Raw genomic sequence first — 19,134 nt, forward strand, 5'->3', positions numbered from 1 at the left:
ACAATTGTTTGTGAGGATGTAGAGAAACTGGAAACCCTCATTAATTGCTGGTAGGATTGTGACATGATGTAGCTACTTTGGGGGGGTGCCTTAAAAAATTAAACATCACCTTATGACCTAGCAATTCTACTTCTAGATATGTAACCAAGAGAAATTAGAGCCTATGTTCACACAAAATCTTGTACACAAACGTCTATAGCAGTATTATTCATAATAGGCAAAATGGAAACAACCATCAACTGCTGAATACATAAACAAATTATGTTACATCCATACAATGGAATATTATTTAGCTATAGAAAGGATTGAAGGAGGCTGGACATGGTGGCTTATCCCTGTAATGGGCAGATCACTTGAGGTCAGGAGTTGGAGATCAGCCTGCCAACATGGTAAAACCCTATCTCTACTAAAAATACAAAAATTTTTAGTACTTTTTTTGGCACATGGTTCGTGCCTGTAGTCCCAGCTACTTGGGAGGCAGGAGAATCACTTGAACCTGGGAGGAGGAGGTTGCAGAGAGTTGAGACATGCTACTGCACTCCAGCCTGGGTGACAGAGTGAGACTCCATCTCAAAAATAAAAAGGATTGAAGGACTGATGATGTATGTGTCAATGTGGATAAACCTTGAAAACATCATGCTAAGTGAAAGAAGCAGTCACAAAAAAGACCATATATTGCATGATTTTATTTATATGAAACGTCCAGAATAAGCAAATCTATAGAGACGGGAAGTAGATCAGTGTTGCCAGGTGCTGGGGGGTAGAGAAGACAGGGAATGACTGCTAACCAGTATGAGTTTCTTTTGGGTTAATGCTCTGAATGCTCTGAAATTAGATAGTGTTTTTGGCTGCACAACCTTGAATATACTAAAACAACCACTGACTTGAATACTTTAAAAGAGTGAATTTTATGGGATATAAATTGTATCTCAATGCTGTTATAAAACAAAACACAACAAGAAGAAATAATAAACTTAGGCCAGGCTCTCTGCATATGTAGAAACAGGTTAGTATCTAATGTCAGTTTGTGTCAGTTCCTCAGGGGCAGTAATTATTTGAGTGTTTCAGGTACTTATCACAGTGTCTGAACATTGTAAACACTTAAGTCTTTGTTACAATAATTAATATTATGATACCAAAATGAAGAATTTTGTGTATAAATTATTGCAGACATGTAAGGCTTAAATAAAGAAGAAAGGAAATAAAACCTATTAGAAATTAAAGAGAACCTAACAGGTAGCCAGTTCCAAAATAAATATTAAAAGATTAGTATATTTTCTATATATTTGCAATAGCCTAGCCATAAAATTTAATGCAAATATGTATTATTAACAAAAACAATATAAAATACCTAAGAATAAACTTAGCAAGAACTGTACAACAGTCCATGTTGGAAAAAAAAGACAAATTTTCACAAAGGATATTAAAGAAAAGGTGAAGATATACCATATTCATGGATGGGAAGACTTAATATTGTAAAGATGTGACCTCTCCCCTAAACAGATCTGTATATTTTATGTAACCGCATCCAACTCCAACAACATTTTGGGAGAAGAGCTAAGTGATTAAAAAGTACATATAAAGGAAAATGTGTTAAAAAAATCCAAAAATACCCAAGAATATTTGCAAGAGAGGAATTATAATTGAGATTTGCTGTGTCAAAGAGTAAAGTATATTATAAAGCTATAATATTGGCACAGAAATAGCAGCTAGATCACACAATAAAACGACAACAACAAAATGCTAACATTCATTGAGTACTCTGTGTGTTGTGGGTATTTACATAGTTCTCCTTCAGCTCTATGAGGGTAGTTACTGTTTTATTCCCATTTAACATAAGAAAACTGAGAATCAGAAAGGTCTAATAACCTGGTTAACTTGTTGATAACAATCAACAGGGTATTGGTTAAATAAAATATGGTATACTTTTACAATTAAAGACTATATATGTGACCATTTAAAATTATGTAGAATGTTAGTGACACAGTAATTAGGATAATTATATTAAACAGAAAAAGTAGATTTTTTTTTTTTCTTTTTTGAGACGGAGTTCTGCTCTTGTTACCCAGGCTGGAGTGCAATGGCGCGATCTCGGCTCACTGCAATCTCCGCCTCCTGGGTTCAAGCCATTCTTTTGCCTCAGCCTCCCCAGTAGATGGGATTACAGGCATCTGCCACCACGCCAGGCTAATTTTTGTATTTTTAGTAGAGATGGGATTTCACCATGTTGGTCAGGCTGGTCTTAAACTCCTGACTTCGTGATCTGCCCGCCTTGGCCTCCCAAAGTGCTGGGATTACAGGCGTGAGCCACTGCACCCAGCTCTATATCTAAGTATATTTACAAAGCCTCATTTATTTAAGGGTAAATCCCTAGAATTAAGCTTTGCTAATTAAGAACACCAAATCTAGGAATCAAAATAGGTTTGAATTTTTTCTCTTGTACTTCTACAAACCTAGGCAAGTTATTAGACGTTTCTGAATATATATATATATATAAATCTTATATATATGTATCTCTTAAGTGCGATATTGTTTTTTAATCTGCTTTTTCTGTTTAATATAATTAAATATCCCATTTAAGACATATATATATAATTTTTTCTATTTAATTAAACAAATCCCATTTAAAAGAGAGAGAGAGATATATGTACACACATATATGTGTATATAAATATATCTTAAATGAGATTATATTTTGTAACCTACTTTTTCTGTTTACAGAAAGATTTTCTTGCTTTTGGTACAAAATTCATATTTTTTCTCTGCATGTATATACCAAAAATTATTTTCTTTGAGTAAAATTATGAATAATTTTGGTTGGATGCAGTGCCTCACACCTGTAATCCTAGCACTTTGGGAGGCTGAGGCAGGAGATCACTGGAGGTCAGGAGTTCAAGACGAGCATGGTCAACATGGTAAAACCCCGTCTCTACTAAAAATACAAAAAATTAACCAGGCATGATGGTGCGTGCTATAGTCCCAGCTATTTGGGAGGCCGAGGCAGGAGAATCACTTGAACCCAGGAGGCAGAGGTTGCAGTGAGCCAAGATAGCACTGCTGCACTCCAGCCTGGGTGACAGAGCAAGACTTGGTCTCAAAAAAAATAATATATATATATATATATATATATATATATATGAATGATTTATATTTTCTTCCTCTTGCTTATTATATTTTCTAATTTTTCCATAGTGAAATAAATGTTCCTTCTCTAAAATTTTTTTAATAAAATTGTTGTTTTTGTTTTTTTTAAACAAGGTGCATGAGGTTGTTGTCATCCTTTCATTATTCACCCTGCCAGCTGGCTTAGCTGCTCCTCTGTGCTCCTGCAGTCCCCTGTGTTTCCCTTGATCCAGTGTATTGTCATAGTGATCATAGTGTATTATCGTTATTTACTTTTCTGACTCCTATTTCTATATCCTTGGTGCCTGTAAGAGTGTTTGGCTCAATAAATGCTTCAGTAAGGAAAGACTGGGAATAAAGGGTGGAAGGGAAGGAGATGGGAAACCCCTTTGCAGAGATAAGGGTCTAAGTTTTTTTTTTTTCCGTATTTAGGCCAGCTTCTTTTCCCAATATCCAAAAGCAAGTTATGGATGGTATATTACTCATATAATTCTTTATACCGACAGAGAAAATGGGTTGAATAACAACAATAACAAAAGGCCTTGATTTCAGAACCACTTGTCTTTAAGTTCTGATTGCGAGGAACCAAAAATATATGAAAGGCTATGCGTGGTGGCTAACCCTTGTATCCCAGCGCTTTGGCTGAGGCAGGAGGATCGCTTGAGCCCAGGAGTTTAAGACGAGCCTGGGCAACATAGGGAGATACTGTCTACCCACAAACAACATATACACACAACACACACACATACACTAAGCCAGTTGTGGTGGTGCATACCTATAGTCCCCGCTACTTGAGGGGGGGTGAGGTATAAGGATTGCTTGAGCATTAGAGATCAACGCTGCAGTGAGCCCTGATTGTGCCACTGCACTCCAGCCTGGGTGGCAAGAGTGAGACCCTGTCTCAAAAAATAAATAATTTATATGTGTGTATATATATATATATATCCTTTATATGCTTATATATATATATGTTATACACGTGCGTACGCATGCCTGAAGGGCAGGTTGGTCATCTCTACATTTAGAGACGCCAGAGTGAATCTTTCCCAAATTATTGAAATATGAGGGCAATTTTGGCAGAAAATGCTGCCCCATCCCTTCTTCCCTTCTACCAGTTTTATCTAAAAAGCCCTTTTTGGTTTTTTTGAGATAAGGTCTTGCTTTGTTGCCCAGGCTGGGGTGCAGTGGCACGATCATAGCTCACCATAACCTTGAACTCCTGGACTCAAGTGATCCTCCCATTTCAGCCTCCTGAGTAGGTGGGACCACAGACATGCACCACCATGCCTAGCTATTTTTTTATTTTTAGTAGAGAGCAGGTCTCACTATGTTGCTCAGGCTGGTCTCCAACTCTTGGGCTCAAGTGATCCTCCAACTTCTGCCTCCCAAAGTGCTGAAATTACAGGCATAAGGCACCATGCCTGGCTTAAAAAGCCATTTTTAATGAAAGACTTGGCAGATATGGGAGTTGTTGCCTGGTTGCCTTTCAGACTTTTCTGGGTTAAAGATCATAAGGGACCTTGGGGACTGCTCCCTCGCCCAGATGATCATATCATGTATCTATTTAAACATTAATTTGCTTGAGGAGAAAGCCAGAGAAATGGACTTAATGTAACTCCTAGTGTTATTTTTCTTTCCAGGAAGGGGAACAGTTTGTGAAGAAAATCGGTGGTATTTTTGCCTTCAAGGTGAAAGATGGCCCTGGGGGTAAAGAGGCCACCTGGGTGGTGGATGTGAAGAATGGCAAAGGATCAGTGCTTCCCAACTCAGGTTAGTTTGGGAATGACTTCATTTCTAGGAGCACCGACAAGTTTACAAAGGCTGTCAGATGGGAAAATGGGAGTCTGCTTTGCTGTTCCCAAAAAGGCCTGGATTTTAATGTTAAAGAACTAGTGGATTCCACGGAACAGGAACAGGTCAAAGCCACCTCCTCCAAAGGATTTAGAGGCTCCATCACAGAGTTGCCAGTGTTAGTCTTTGAAATTATGCAAACTTGGGTTGGAGTCTGTCCACACCATTCACATATTCTGACCTTGAACAAGTTATTTAACTTTTCTGAGACTGGGTTTTTCCTTCTGTAAATGGGCTTGATAATAAATGGCACCTTTCATAAGGTTGGTACGAAGCTTAAGGGAATTCTCTCTTAATTAACCTATAAGGCACATGGTCCAGTGCATGGCTAGAGGCCTTGGAAGATCTGTCTATACTCACTACTGCCAGTTCTTTTCATTCAAATCTTTCTTGAACCCATTTTAGTCAGCTTTTGTTCTCATCACTATCCCCAGACTGTTCCTGTTAAGGTCACCAGTGACCACCACATTGCTAAATTCAGTGGTTAATTCCCAGCCCTCGTGTTATTACACTTACACACTTTCCTTACCTACTTGCTGCTCCTCCTCCTACCTCCTGGCCTCTCTTTCTGGCTTCTTTCTGGCTTCAAATTTCTAAACATTGGAGTGTTCCAAGGCTCAGTTCTATTTGCTTAATTCCTTGGGGATCTTATCTAGTCCCATGCTTTAAAACAGTTTCTACACTGATGACTTTGTCTTTAGCGTGGACCCAGCCTCTGAACTACACGGTGTATGTCCAGATGCTTAACTGACAAGTTTACTTGGACACCTAATAGGTATCGCAAAAATGAGAAACTGAACTCCTGATCTTTCTTCTTCTCCCCTCTAAGTGTGTGCTCCTCCTGTTCTTTTCCCATTCTTGGTAAACTGTTCCTGTGTCCTACTGGTTCCTTGGTCCAAAAACCTTGAAGTCATCCGTGGCCACTTTTTTTCTCTTAGATTCCACAGTTTAACCCATCAGCACATCTTATCCTCCTCTGTCACCACCACTACCCTGGTCTAAGCCAATATCATTTTTAATCTGGTCTCCTCACTTGTATCCTTGCCCACTACAGGTTCTTCTCTGCACACCTGCCAGAGTGATTATTTAAAAACTTGTCAGATTGTTACCTTCCTCTGCTCAAAAGCATCCAGTAATTTTGTCACACTCCAAGTAGAAACAAAGTTCTTAAAACTGCACTGTGATCTGGCCCCAGTTTTTGCTGTCTTACTATGTCCTTAGTAACACTGGCTTTCTTGCTGTTGCATGAATGTTGGATGCCCTTGGTTGGGGGCTTTCTACTCTGTTTCCTGTCTGGAATTATCTTCTTCCAGATATCCTTGTGGCTTATTCCTTCATTTCCTTTGGATCCTTGCTCACAGGTCACCTTTGCAGTGAGCCCCTCCCTATGCACCCTTTTAAAATCTTACCCCCATTGCCATTCCCTATTGCCATGGCATATTTTTCTCCAAAGCATTTATTACCATCTGATATACCATGTAATATTTTACTTACTTTCTTACTGTCCATCTCTCTCACTTGAATTATAAGTTCTGTGAAGACAGAGCTTTTTGTCTGAGATACACTGCTGCATTCCCAGTGCTCAGAATGTACCTGACACATGGTAGGCCTTCAAAAATGAGTAATTTAAAAATGGAAAACAGAATGAATGGATGGCACCGAGTAAGCATTCAGTAAGTGATAGCTGTACTGTGCTGTTATGCTTCTCTTGTTGGAGAGAGCCTAGGGTAATTTAGAAACATGGTGGATTGGGACCAGCTTTTTGGAGGTCTTATAATGCCGTGATAGGAACTTTGAAAGTCATTTGGTATAGAACCAGTATTCCAAAGCTTTTTTTTTTTTTTTTTTTTTTTGAGACGGAGTTTCACTCTTGTCACCCAGGCTGGGGTGCAATGGCATGATCTCGGCTCACCGCAACCTCCGCCTCCCGGGTTCAGGCAATTCTCCTGCCTCAGCCTGGAGACAGGCGCGCACCACCATGCCCAGCTAATTTTTTGTATTTTGAGTAGAGACGGGGTTTCACCATGTTGACCAGGATGGTCTCGATCTTTTGACCTCGTGATCCACCCGCCTCGGCCTCCCAAAGTGCTGGGATTACAGGTGTGAGCCACCACGCCTGGCCCAAAGCTTTTTAATTAATATACATTAAAGCTTCTTATATAGAAAAGTAAAGTCAGAGCTGTATTTTAGAGGATGAAGCTGGTGCATTAGACCTGATGAATTGAAAGGGGCGAGATCAGAGGCAGAGAGAGCCACAGGAGGATAGGTGTTTCCACTGTCTAAGTGAGCAGATGGCCAATGTAGGCATCCTCTGAGTGTAGGCCGTGAGAGAAGTGAGTGTTGTGAAAGTAGATGCCGGACATACTGGAGGTGAAGGTAATGGGACCTGGGAATTGTGTAGAAGAAGCACATCTGTCAAGGGAGGTGAAATTTTGTTACTGACACATTTTTGAAGGAGGTCCTGCAGGAAAGGATGATATTGGGAGCATAGGTGGAATCAAGGTTACCTCTAGTAAGAAAGGATAGTTGGAAACTTCTTTCTCTGAAAGGGTAAATATTCAGGGACATTTTGAGAGGAGAGGAGGTTGGCAAGCTCCTGAAATAGAGTATAGAGCTTGGAGTCCAGAGAAAAAGTTAAGAGCACTGTTAAGTGCACTGTTGAATAAGGGACTGATGAGAGATGAATGAAAGAAAAATTGAGCAGTAGTTAGGGCATCCATCTGGTGTGGGCAGCACGGCTTTGTTGTGGAAGGTTCCTGAATTATACAGAGTCCCTTTTTTTCCTTCTAAAATGAATGGGTAAAAAAATGGCCATAACTGCCTTCTGTGAGCTGCCACTCTAAGGTGGGGTACAAGAAAAGCTAAGGACTTTATTTGGATTCCAGCTTTTAGAAATAGAAAGAACTTCAGGAATTATGGTAGTGATTTTTTTTTTTAATGACTGAAGGTTAATGGTTACTTTTTTGTTTGGTTTTTTTTTTTTTTTTTGAGACGGAGTTTCACTCATGTTACCCAGGCTGGAGTGCAATGGCGCGATCTCTGCTCACTGCAACCTCCGCCTCCTGGGTTCAGGCAATTCTCCTGCCTCAGCCTCCTGAGTAGCTGGGATTACAGGCACGCTCCACCATGCCCAGCTAATTTTTTGTATTTTTTTTTTTAGTAGAGACAGGGTTTCACCATGTTGACCAGGATGGTCTCGATCTCTTGACCTCGTGATCCACCCGCCTCGGCCTCCCAAAGTGCTGGGATTACAGGCTTGAGCCACTGCGCCCGGCCTGGTTACTTTTATATTTAGATATGCCCATACTGATATTAAGGTTGTTTTTAAAAAATGTCTCCTTTTCCTTCTATTTTGTTCTTGTTGGTTGATTGTTGGTTTGTCATCAGAGATAATATGCTGATGGAAAGCTGTTGAATGATTTTGGAAAAGCTGAATTCCCTCAAGATAGGTTCTTGGCATGTTCTTCCCACATTAGGTGCTGTACCCCAGACCCTAAGGGATCTTATTCTGGCACAGGATAATTTCTGCTGAAACTGACACTTGTTGGCAGCCAAGAGTGGTGTTGAAATACAGACTTAACCAAGAAAAGCCACCACTGGAAATTGCCAGCTCTTTTTACACCAACCGACAAATGGCTGTTTGTTAGATGTTAGCTACATTACAGCATTAATAACCTGTCCTAGTTTGAACTGGCATCTGAAGGAGAATTGCTACTTCATTCGGCATGTACATAATGTTAGGGGGTTTGTTTATTGTTAACAAAGTAAGATTTACTTAAATGTATTTTGTAAGAGCTTGGTGATGTTTATCGAGATGATTATATTATGGATTTTTAGATTTTGTGCATTTTCTATCGTCTCTTTTTGCTGCTTGGGTACCTTTTATTATCTTCTCCATGAGTTCTGCCTTTCCCTCATCTCCTTTGAAGCAACTCATTTAGCATATCTCCAGGAAGCCAACTTTGATTAATATAACATAACGTATTATTCCTTCATTTCTTTATTTTGCCCCTTCAGCACTTTTGAGTTCTCAACCCTATCCCTTTACGGGCAGCACGATACAGAAGGCTTCAAGGTCACCCATCCCCAAGGTATACCAGAAAGAGCATAGCCTTTTGGAAGCACCCAAACCTGGGTTCATATCTAGACTCTGTCACTTAGAGGGTATATACCTTCCCTGAGTCTACAGATTAGAAAAAAAGTTATCTAGAATATGATGAGACTATTTTCTGTCCTTAGAACTGTTGTGGGGATTAAATGAGATAAGGAAGATAGAGCACCTAGAGTAGTAAGTGCTCAGTAAATCACTGCTTCCTCCCCGGACCATATGTTAAACACTTAATTTTGCTTGGGTATACAGGTTTGTGTAAGCCCCTCAAAAGGACTTTGGAAACTGGGAAACCATCTGGGATTCATCAAATGCTGATGAATTGGTGAAGGCGCAGTTAAAACTGAGCTGTTGAATGTTTACATACTTGCTACAACAAAAGGAAGCAGTAGAGCATAGGAATTGGGAGTATGAGCTTTGGCAACAGGAATCTGAGTTCAGATGTAGCTCAGCTACTTACTAGCTATGTGATCTTGGGCAAGTTACTTGACCCCTCCAAACCTCATAGGATTGTTATAAAGATTAGGTGAGACCAGGTATGTTGAAGTGTTCAGCATAGTGAGAACTCAGTAAATGCTGATATTACAGCAGAAGCAGATTTTATTTCCTGAAGCCCCCTTTCAATGACCAAGAGTCCTTTCTTGGACTTTTAGGACCAGGTCCAACTATCTCAGTTTGTTTTTTCCCTCATGCTCTTTGATTTTACATATCTGCAATAGAACTGGATTTTCTAGGCTATAAATTTGTTTATTTTTTAAGGATGTAGACCTTTTTTCCAGTATTAAGAGAAAATTTTGTTAGCCTCTAAGTTAGGATGACCATTGAATCTCAGTCTTTTTAGGTGCAATCCCTGAGTTGTAAAACACATGATAAAGACCTTTTTTTTCTATCTTGTTTCAGTTATTTAATAATATAGGCATATTATGCTTTAATAGTTTATTCCAACTCTTTTATTAAGGCACAGATCATCTGATTACCTGTTGTGCCATCATTTGGTCATCTTTTGAACTTCACATAATCTGTTCACCTATTCAACAAGTGTTTATTGATTTCCTATGTGTCAAGTGCTCTTCAAGGGCCTGTGGATGTAGCAGTGAATGATACTTCAAGGGTTCTGCCCCCTTGAAGTTTTCATTCTATTGGACAAATATAGACAGAAAGAAAACACATACACATATAAGTAGAGTAGTTTCAGGTTAAGTGCACTGTGAATAAATGTGACTTAATTTCAGGGAGAGGCCAACTTTAATTTGAGCTAATTCTTTTTTTTTTTTTAATTTAAATTTAAATTTTTATTTATTTATGTATTTATTTAGGAAGGGAGGAAAGGAGGAAGGGAGGGAGGAAGGAAGGGAGGGAGGGAGGGAGCGAAGGAGAGAAGGGAAGGAAGGAAATCAAGCAATAAGAGAGACATTGCCGACCTGGATCTAGAGGTCTTTAAGTTGATTTCTTTTTTTTCTTTTTTTGAGAGAAGGAAAGAAAAAAAAGGAGTGAAGTAGAGGAAGAAAGAGGAAGAAAAAGAGGGAGAAAGAACGGAAATGTTGCTTTATTCTAAAAAAAAATGGGTATTAATAATGGCCAATCAATGTTTCATTTAAACCTATGAGTAGGTGTGATGTGTTATTGACAAGAATGCATATTTTGTGTATTTAAAGTGGAGAGCTCTATAAATATTTATTAAGTTTACTTGTTCCGGATCTGAGTTTGAGTCCTTGATATCCTTATTAATTTTCTGTCTCATTGAGTCTAAGTCTCTATGTATCTGGGTGTTAGGATCGTTAGCTCTTGTTGTTGCATTGAAGCTTTTACCACTGTATCTTTGTTGCTTTAAAATCTATTTTATCAGATATGAGAATTGCAACTCCTGCTTTTTATTTATTTATTTATTTTTGCTCTCTATTTGGTTGGTAAATCTTTCTCCATCCCTTTGTTTTGAGTCTTTTTGTATCCTTGCATGTGAAACAGGTCTGGATGTAACATGCCGTTGTGTTTTGGCTGTGTCTTTTGATTGGGGGATTTAGTCAGTTTAAATTTAGGGTTACTGCCATTTGATGTTAACTGGCTGTTTTATTCATTCGTTGATAAAACGAATTCTTTATGTTGATGCTCTTTACTTTTTGGTATATTTTTAGAAAGGCTAATACTGGTTGTTTCTTTCTATGTGTAATGCTTCTTTCAGAAGCTCTTGTAAAGCAGGCCTGGTGGTAATAAAATCTCTGAGTTCTTGCTTGTTCATAAAAGATTTTATTTTTCCTTCAGTTGTGAAGCTTAGTTTGGCTGGATATGAAATTCTGGGCTGAAAGTTCTGTTCTTTAAGGATGTTGAATATTGGCCCCCACTCTCTTCTGGCTTGTAGAGTTTCTGCTGAGAGATCTGCTGTAAGTCTGATAGGTTTCCCTTTGTAATTCACCTCACCTTTCTCTCTGACTGCCCTTAGTATTTTCTCCTTCATTTCAACCCTGGTGAATCTAACGATTATGTGCCTTGGGGTTGCTCTTCTTGAGGAATATCTTTGTGGTGTTCTCTGTATTACCTGGGGTTGAATATTGTCCTGCTTTGCTAGTTTAGGAAAATTTTCCTGAATAATATCCTGAAGAATATTTTCCAGCTTGGATTCATTCTCTCTGTCGCATTCAGGTACACCTATCAAATGTAAATTTGGTCTTTTCACACAGTCCCACATTTCTTGGAGACTTTGCTCATTTCTTTTTATCCTTTTTTCTCTAATCTTGTCTTCTCGTTTTATTTCATTAAGTTGGACTTCAACCTCTGATATCTTTTCTTCTGCTTGAACAATTTGAGTGTTTAAACCTGTGCATACGTCTCGGAGTTCCTGCATTGTATTCTTCAGTTCCATTAATTCACTTATATTCCTCTCTAAGTTGTCTATTCTCATTAGGATTTTGTCAAACCTTTTTTCAAAGTTCTTGGTTTCTTTACATTGGGCTACAACATGTTCTTTTAACTCATAGACGTTTCTTATTATCCATCTTCTGAAGCCTGATTCTGTTAATGGGATGTGCTCATTCTCCATTAAGTCTTGTTCCCTTGTTGATGAGGAACTGTGATCCTCTTTAGAGGGAGAGGTGTTCTGATTTTGAGTATTCTCAGCCTTTTTACACTGGTTTCTTCCCATCATTGTAAATTTATTCACCTGTCGTCTTTGTAATTACCAACTTTCAAATTAGGTCTCTGAGTGGATGTCCAAGTTGTTAATTCCCAGGTCCGAAATATGAGCAACCCACTGCACCAGTCAAAACTGCGGCGTTAAGACTGATGGTGCTTTTCTGCCTGGGAATCTCCAGTCTGGCTTCTTTCTTGAGTCCGTAATAGGCAACTCTGCCTTCCCGGAGCTCCAAACCTCGGTCAGAAGGGGAACCAGTCCTGTTTACTCTGCACCAAGAGCTGCCACGCCGAGGTGCTGGCACAACCGCTGCGCCGGCCACAAGAGTCGCGCTGGCGACCCATGTGGCTCCTCCAAACCTCGGTCAGAAGGGGAACCAGTCCCATTTACTCTGCACCGAGAGCTGCCGCGCCGAGGTGCCACTGAAACCGCTGCGCTGGCCACAAGAGTCGTGCTGGCGACCCGTGGAGTTCCTCCACTGGGAATCTTCTGCTCCGTGAGTGACCAAAATTTGTCTGAAAGTGTGGCGTCCTCTCATTCTCTGAGCTTTCACTGGGAGCTGCAATCCCAAGATGTTAGTGATCGGCCATCTTGGATCGTTCCCTGAGCTAATTCTTAATGAGAGGAGGAGCCAACTGTTAGAATCCAATTGTTATATTAATTGATTGCCTAAAATGTTGACTGCTGAAAGTGTTGACTTCTTGGTGAATTTTTCCTTTTGCACTTGAAACCTCTCATTTGGACAAGGTAGAGATGGCTGATTTAGCAATGAGATGTTAGTCTTTGTTGTCCAGTCTTTTTTCCACTGTTTTAGTTTGATAATAAAATTAATATTTTAAAATTTTTGTATTATTAAAATTGCATACTTGATGTAAAAAAAAACTAGAAAAGATAGAGAAATCAAACGAACTACCCTACCAAAATTCTGTCTAGGTTAGGAGTTGGCAGATTATGCCCTGCAGACCAAATCTAGCCCACCACCTATTTTTTTGTTTTGTTTTGTGTTTTGTAAAATTTTTATTGAGGTCTAGCCTGTAGTAAAGGGCATAATTCTGGAGTGTACCACCTGGTGAATGTTTACAAATGAATACATCTCCAAGGTCAAGACACAGAACATTGCGAGCACTCCAGGAGCCTCCCTCCTGTCATTATTCACTCCCAAAAGGAACACTATTTTGAATCCTATCACCATAGCTTGATTTTATGTATTTTGGAAATTCATACAAATAGAACTATAGAACAGTGACATTTACTCTTTTATAGGTCTGGCTTTTGTCAGCAGCATAAGATTCATTCATATGGTTTCATGTGGCAGTAGTCTGTTTTCACTATGCGAATACCCCAGAATTTATTCTTTGTGCATTTGACGTATTATTGCATTGTTTCAATTTGGGGGGCCTTGCAAATAAAGTTATGAATTTTTTTTTCTTTGAGATGGAGTCTCCCTCTGTTGCCAGGCTGGAGTGCAGTGGCGCAATCTTAGCTCACTGCAACTGCTGACTCCCTGGTTCAAGCAATTTTCCTGCCTCAGCCTCTCAAGTAGCTGGGATTACAGGCACACACCAGCACGCCCAGCTAATTTTTGTATTTTTGGCAGAGATGGGATTTCACCATGTTGGTCAGAATGGTCTCAATCTCCTGACCTCAGGATCCACCTGCCTTGGCCTCCCAAAGTGCTGGGATTACAGGTGTGAGCCAGCATGCCTGGCAGTGAATATTCTTATAGATGTCTTTTAGTGGACATTTCCTTTGTATTCTGCATTTTTGACAGCACTTGGTACTTGACAGGTTTTTTTTTTTTTTTTTTTTTTGAGACAGAGTCTCGCTCTGTCACCAGGCTGGAGTGCAGTGGTGCACTGCAACCTCTACCTCCCAGGTTCAAGGGTTCTCCTGCCTCAGCCTCCCAAGTAGCTGGGACTACAGGCGTGTGCCACCATGCCCAGCTAATTTTTATATTTTTAGTAGAGACGGGATTTCACCATGTTGTCCATTCTGTTCTTGATCTCTTGACCTCATGATCCACCTACCCAAAATGCTGTGATTACATGAGCCACCACGCCTGGCCTAGGATTTTTTAAATCAGGTTAATTGATGTACAATTTATAAACAATAAAATCAACCCTTTTTAGATGTTTAATTCTGTGAATTTAGACAAATGGATACAGTTGTGTAGCTATCACTGGAAATCAAAATATAGACAGACTGTTTCCATTACCCCAGAAAGTATCCTCATGTCCCTCTATAGTCAGCCCCCTCAGACCCAAGCAGCCAGTAGTTTGATTTCTCTTCCCTGTAGTTTTGCTTTCCCTAGGAAGTCATGCACATGAAATTATACAGTATGTAGCTTTTTGAGCCTGCTTCTTTCACTGAAATTTCTTCATGTTGTTGCATGTATCATCTGAGTACTTTGTTCTTTTTTGCTGCTAGATGGTTACCCCTCCACCAGTTGATGCACATTTAGGTTTTTTCCAGCTTTTGGCAATTACGAATAGAGCCACGATAAGCATTCATGTACAGGTTTTTGTGTGGACATAAGTTTTCATTTTTCTTCGGTAAATACCTGGGAATAAGATTGCTGGTTTTTGTAGTATGTATACGTTTAGCTTTATGTGAAACTTACAGACTGTTTTCTGAAAGTGGCTGTACCATCTTATAGTCTTTCTGGTATTATGTTGACCTTTCATTTGTTCCACATCCTCACTAACACTGGGTATTGTCCTTTTTTGTTTTTAATTTCAGCCATTTGTTCTAGTAGGTATGTGGCACGCATCATGATTTTAATGTGAATTTTCTGATGATTAATGAAATGAAGCACTGTTTCATGTGTTTCTTGACCATTTCGAGATCTTTTATATAATGCCTATATGTGTCATTTGCCCATTTTTATACCGGATCATAACTGTTCTAATTGAGCAGTAAAAGTTCTTCCCACCCCTCCCCCCAATCCACTGTACCTTATCAAGGAGTTCTTCATATAGTCTGGATACAAGTTCTTTGTCAGAGATATATGAGTTGCAAATATCTTCTCCTCCCTCTGTCTGTCACCTGTTGAAAATAATTGTATTGGAACACAGCATTTGTTCATATATTATCTATGGCTGCTTTTGCACTACAAGGGCAGAGTTGAGTAGTTGTGATAGAGACCTACTGACCTTCAAAGCCTAAAATATTTAGTGTCTGATCCTTTACAGGAAGTTTGTTAACCCTTGATCTAGATAACTGTATTCATTTTCTATTACTGGCTGAAAACAGTGCACACATTTATTAGCCCACAGTTTCCATAGATAAGTAGGCTGAGGGCAGCTTAGCTGGGTGCTCCACTTAGAGTCACACAAGGCTGCAGTCAAGGTATTGGTCAGGGCTGGGCTCTCATCAGGTTGCTGGCATAATTCATTTCCCTGTGACCATGGGAATGATAGCTTTCCTATTTTACTGGCTACAGGCCAGAGCTGGCCCTCAGCTCCTAACGGCCAGTTCCCTGCCATGTGGCCCTCTCCATAGGAAGTCCACAGCATAACAGTGAGCTCATTCAGAGCCAGCAGGAGAACAAGAATGAGTCTGCTAGCAAGGTCGAATCATTTAATGTAACAAAATCACAAGAGTTTTATCTTTGCCATATTCTGTTAGCTAGAAGCAAGTCATAGGTCCTGCTCACAGTGGAGAGAAGGGGATGTACACCAGGAGGGTCACCTTAGAGCCCAGCACAGTTACTGTTAGTAACATATTGGTGTCTTAAGTTTACAGATGTTTTTCTATATTTATATGGTTGACTTCTGTTTTTAAGCAAAAATGGCATCATACAGTTTATTTTGTAACTGGCTTATATAACAATATCATGAATAATGTAACATGAACATTTTTTCATGTCAGTAAATCCAGATCCATATTATTTCTTATGGCTTGTATTGTACCTCATTATTTGAATATACCATAATTTATTTGATCAGGTCTGCCTTGTTAAATATCAAGATTGCCTGTGGTTTATGTCACATTTTTATAGGCTGCCATTGAAGTATATGTGAGTGCCCATTTCCCCACACTGCCTCAGGGCTGGGTGGAATTCTGTTGCAGTCAGTGGCTCTTGACAAAAATGTATATGTGAAACTGAACAACTCCTTTTCTCCTTCCTTCTCCTGTGTATCTGCTTTAGATAAAAAGGCTGACTGCACAATCACAATGGCTGACTCAGACTTACTGGCTTTAATGACTGGTAAAATGAATCCTCAGTCGGTAAGTATGATGGAGCTTATACCCTGCTAGTAGGTAGGTCTTTCAGCCCTTTCCACCCTGTCTCCTGACTCAGACTCTAAAGTGCAAAGTGGTCAGACTTACAAAACTCAGTGTTCCCTAAATAAGGGACAGACATTTATGGGTCCAGCTATGTGCCAGACATTGTCTTGTGTGCTGGAAGTTCCCAGATGAGTAAGAAATAGTTCCCATGGTCAGGGCATCCACAGATCTATAAAAGAGTAAGTGCAGCTGGAGATCTAAGGTGCCACATCTGGCTTGTGATCAGGGGAGAATGGAGACAGGAGCAGTCATATCTCTCTGGGCCATCAGGAAGAACCCCACAGAGGAAGCAGCTCTTGAGCTTAGTGCCCAGGTGGAAAGTAGGAGTGTTCCAGGAAAAGGGAATAGTGGCATGAACAAAGCCATGACCTTTTACATTCTATTTATTTGCCCATGCTCTTCTTTTTGTCTGTCCTGTCCTTATCTGACAAATGTCTTTCAAAATTAGCTCTGATGTTATCTCCAAGGACCTCTTTCCAAGTTGCTGGGGTGCTGTAACCAGTCACTAAGCCACTTACTGGACTTAGGCCAGCTTAGTGCCTGTTGTGTTGTGTTAGTCGAAATGTGCCTCTCTCTTCCCCATTAGATTGTGAGTGTCTCAAAGCATCTTTGGCTGCAGTGTTGAATGGACTTGATAGAGTGAGCTTTCTGTCAACTTGATATACCAAGCTTTCCATTAACAAAAAAAGAAACTAAGATGTTTCTTTCCAGTGTAACTTAATTTTGTTGTTGTTGTTGTCTCAGTCTGGTTAGTTTTAGGTCTTATACCTGTGGTTCTCTGGTAATTTGCAAGACTGGATAAAACAACTAACTCTCACTCCTACTTGCTTTTTAAAAATGCTTTTTCTAAGTAGTCAAGCATATTTTAGTTGATGCCATGACAAGTGAGAGATTTGCATCTGTGATATTTCAGCTGAGTACACACCATTGGCACTGATATTTCCACTGAGCCCACTCTAGAAATCTGGACAGAACAGAGGCCACCAGTATAGGAGCTGGCTGTCATCCTCCTTCCCACCCACTGCACATACCATGCACAGCTTTGGCAGGGTGTTCAGACTTCACACATCAGCTGCCTTCATTCTCTCAATTTATCTTTGTACTACCCATTTAGTACAAGGAGGGCAAGGTGTCAGCTTATTTTCCTTCAGCACCTGTTAACACCCAAAGGAATTAAAGATAAAAATGGCAGACCTTTCTATTAATGTGCTAATGGACTTCCCTTATGCTCAGAGGATTTCCAGAGGATTTGACTGGAAATCGTTAAATGCAGTGGAAATTCTAATTTCAGTGTTTGGCTCCAGCAGAAAGCATCAATGAAGAATACCTACAGGCCAGATTAAAATAATCTTTAAAGTGCAATAATAATTGGACTCTCTAAAGGTTGAAGATTCATGTTTTCTCTATTGTTAGTAAATAAAAAGTGATTTTCATTTTTAACTTAGAAAGGGGAAAGGTGGTGAGTGTCTCCTGTACTATTGGTCCATATTTTTAAATGACATATGTTAAATATATTGTGTTCTGAGACACCTGACCTTTAAGTCATCCGACAGAAGGCTTTGTGCCATATAGAAAGGAAATATTTAGTTTGTCCAGACAGAGGAGGGGAAAAAAAGGAATTAGTCACCCTTACTAGGAGGTACAGAAAAAACAGAGCTCCTTACATCCCCATAGACAATGTAGAAGAGCTCCCGACTTCTTAATATACTGTTAAAAAGGTAGGACTGGCTGGGTGCGGTGGCTCTTGCTTTTATAAGCCCAGCACTTTGGGAGGCTGAGGCGGGCGGATCATGAAGTCCAGAGTTCGAGACCAGCCTGTCCAATAAGGTGAAACCCTGTTTCTACTAAAAAATACAAAAATTAGCTGGGTGTGGTGGTGCACACTTATAGTCTCAGCTACTCGGGAGGCTGAGGCAGGAGAATTGCTTGAACCAGGGAAGTGGAGGTTGCAGTGTGAGCCGAGATAGTGCCACTACATTCCAGCCTGGGTGACAGAGTGAGACTCCATCACAAAAAAAAAGCTAGAACTATCAAAACTTTTTTTTCATCTAGCCCTTCCTTATTTTAAGCATTCAGTTAAAATACTGAGATCATGGCAGAGAAATTATGCTATGTTCTCAATTTTGCTGTTCCTCTTAAGTTTTCCTGGGATTTTGTTACATGGTAAATTTAGTAAACATCATGTGATCTAATCCCAGGCAGTTGTTAAATGGAACAAATTGTGGCTCTGCATTTCAGATTGGTTTGATTCTTCTTATTGAGCCAAAGAGTAACACAAGCACCTCAGTCTCAGCAGGCTCTGTGCCCTCTGTAGGGTAACTCCTTTATCATTGGTGGCATTTCATCCACATTCACATTGGATTGAATCCCAAGAGCTTCTGTGCTTTTTGCATATGCTTTTTCTCCCAGCAGCCTGCTAAAAATTTCAGTTCATATTTCCTACCTACATGGAATATTTTAAAACAAAATCCATTTAGTATGAACCCACTTTGGGGAGGACAGGTAAAAACAGGTTCAATTTCTATGAGAAGGCATTTGGGAAAGCTCCTTTCTGCTGCTCTGTGAAAAGCATGGTCTTTACTAATTCTTCCTTTTGAAGAATCTGGTTCTAAGTTAATTCCAGAAAGCCAAGTTTCAT

The 19,134-nt window shown here is 39.8% G+C and overlaps 1 protein-coding gene across 11 annotated transcripts in view; it reads left to right on the top strand.

Annotated features, from left to right (window-relative positions):
• Positions 1-19,134, top strand: part of SCP2 (sterol carrier protein 2) — a 136,999-nt gene that overhangs the window by 116,749 nt on the left and 1,116 nt on the right. For 8 of the 11 annotated variants that reach the window (XR_013520080.1, XM_003733448.5, XM_078331850.1 and 5 more), the window contains 2 exons: positions 4,764-4,893; positions 16,357-16,436. Coding sequence is in view for 9 of the 11 variants with exons in the window: in XM_003733448.5 (XP_003733496.2) it covers positions 4,764-4,893; positions 16,357-16,436 (210 nt within the window). In the remaining 2 variants the exon portion in view is untranslated. Of the gene's footprint in view, positions 1-4,763; positions 4,894-16,356; positions 16,437-19,134 lie in introns of those variants that run through there. The other 3 variants (XM_009001242.5, XM_078331847.1, XR_013520081.1) reach the window with 2 other exon arrangements.

The sequence above is a fragment of the Callithrix jacchus genome, chromosome 7 (assembly GCF_049354715.1).
Source record: "Callithrix jacchus isolate 240 chromosome 7, calJac240_pri, whole genome shotgun sequence".
Classification (NCBI taxonomy): Eukaryota; Metazoa; Chordata; class Mammalia; order Primates; family Cebidae; genus Callithrix; species Callithrix jacchus.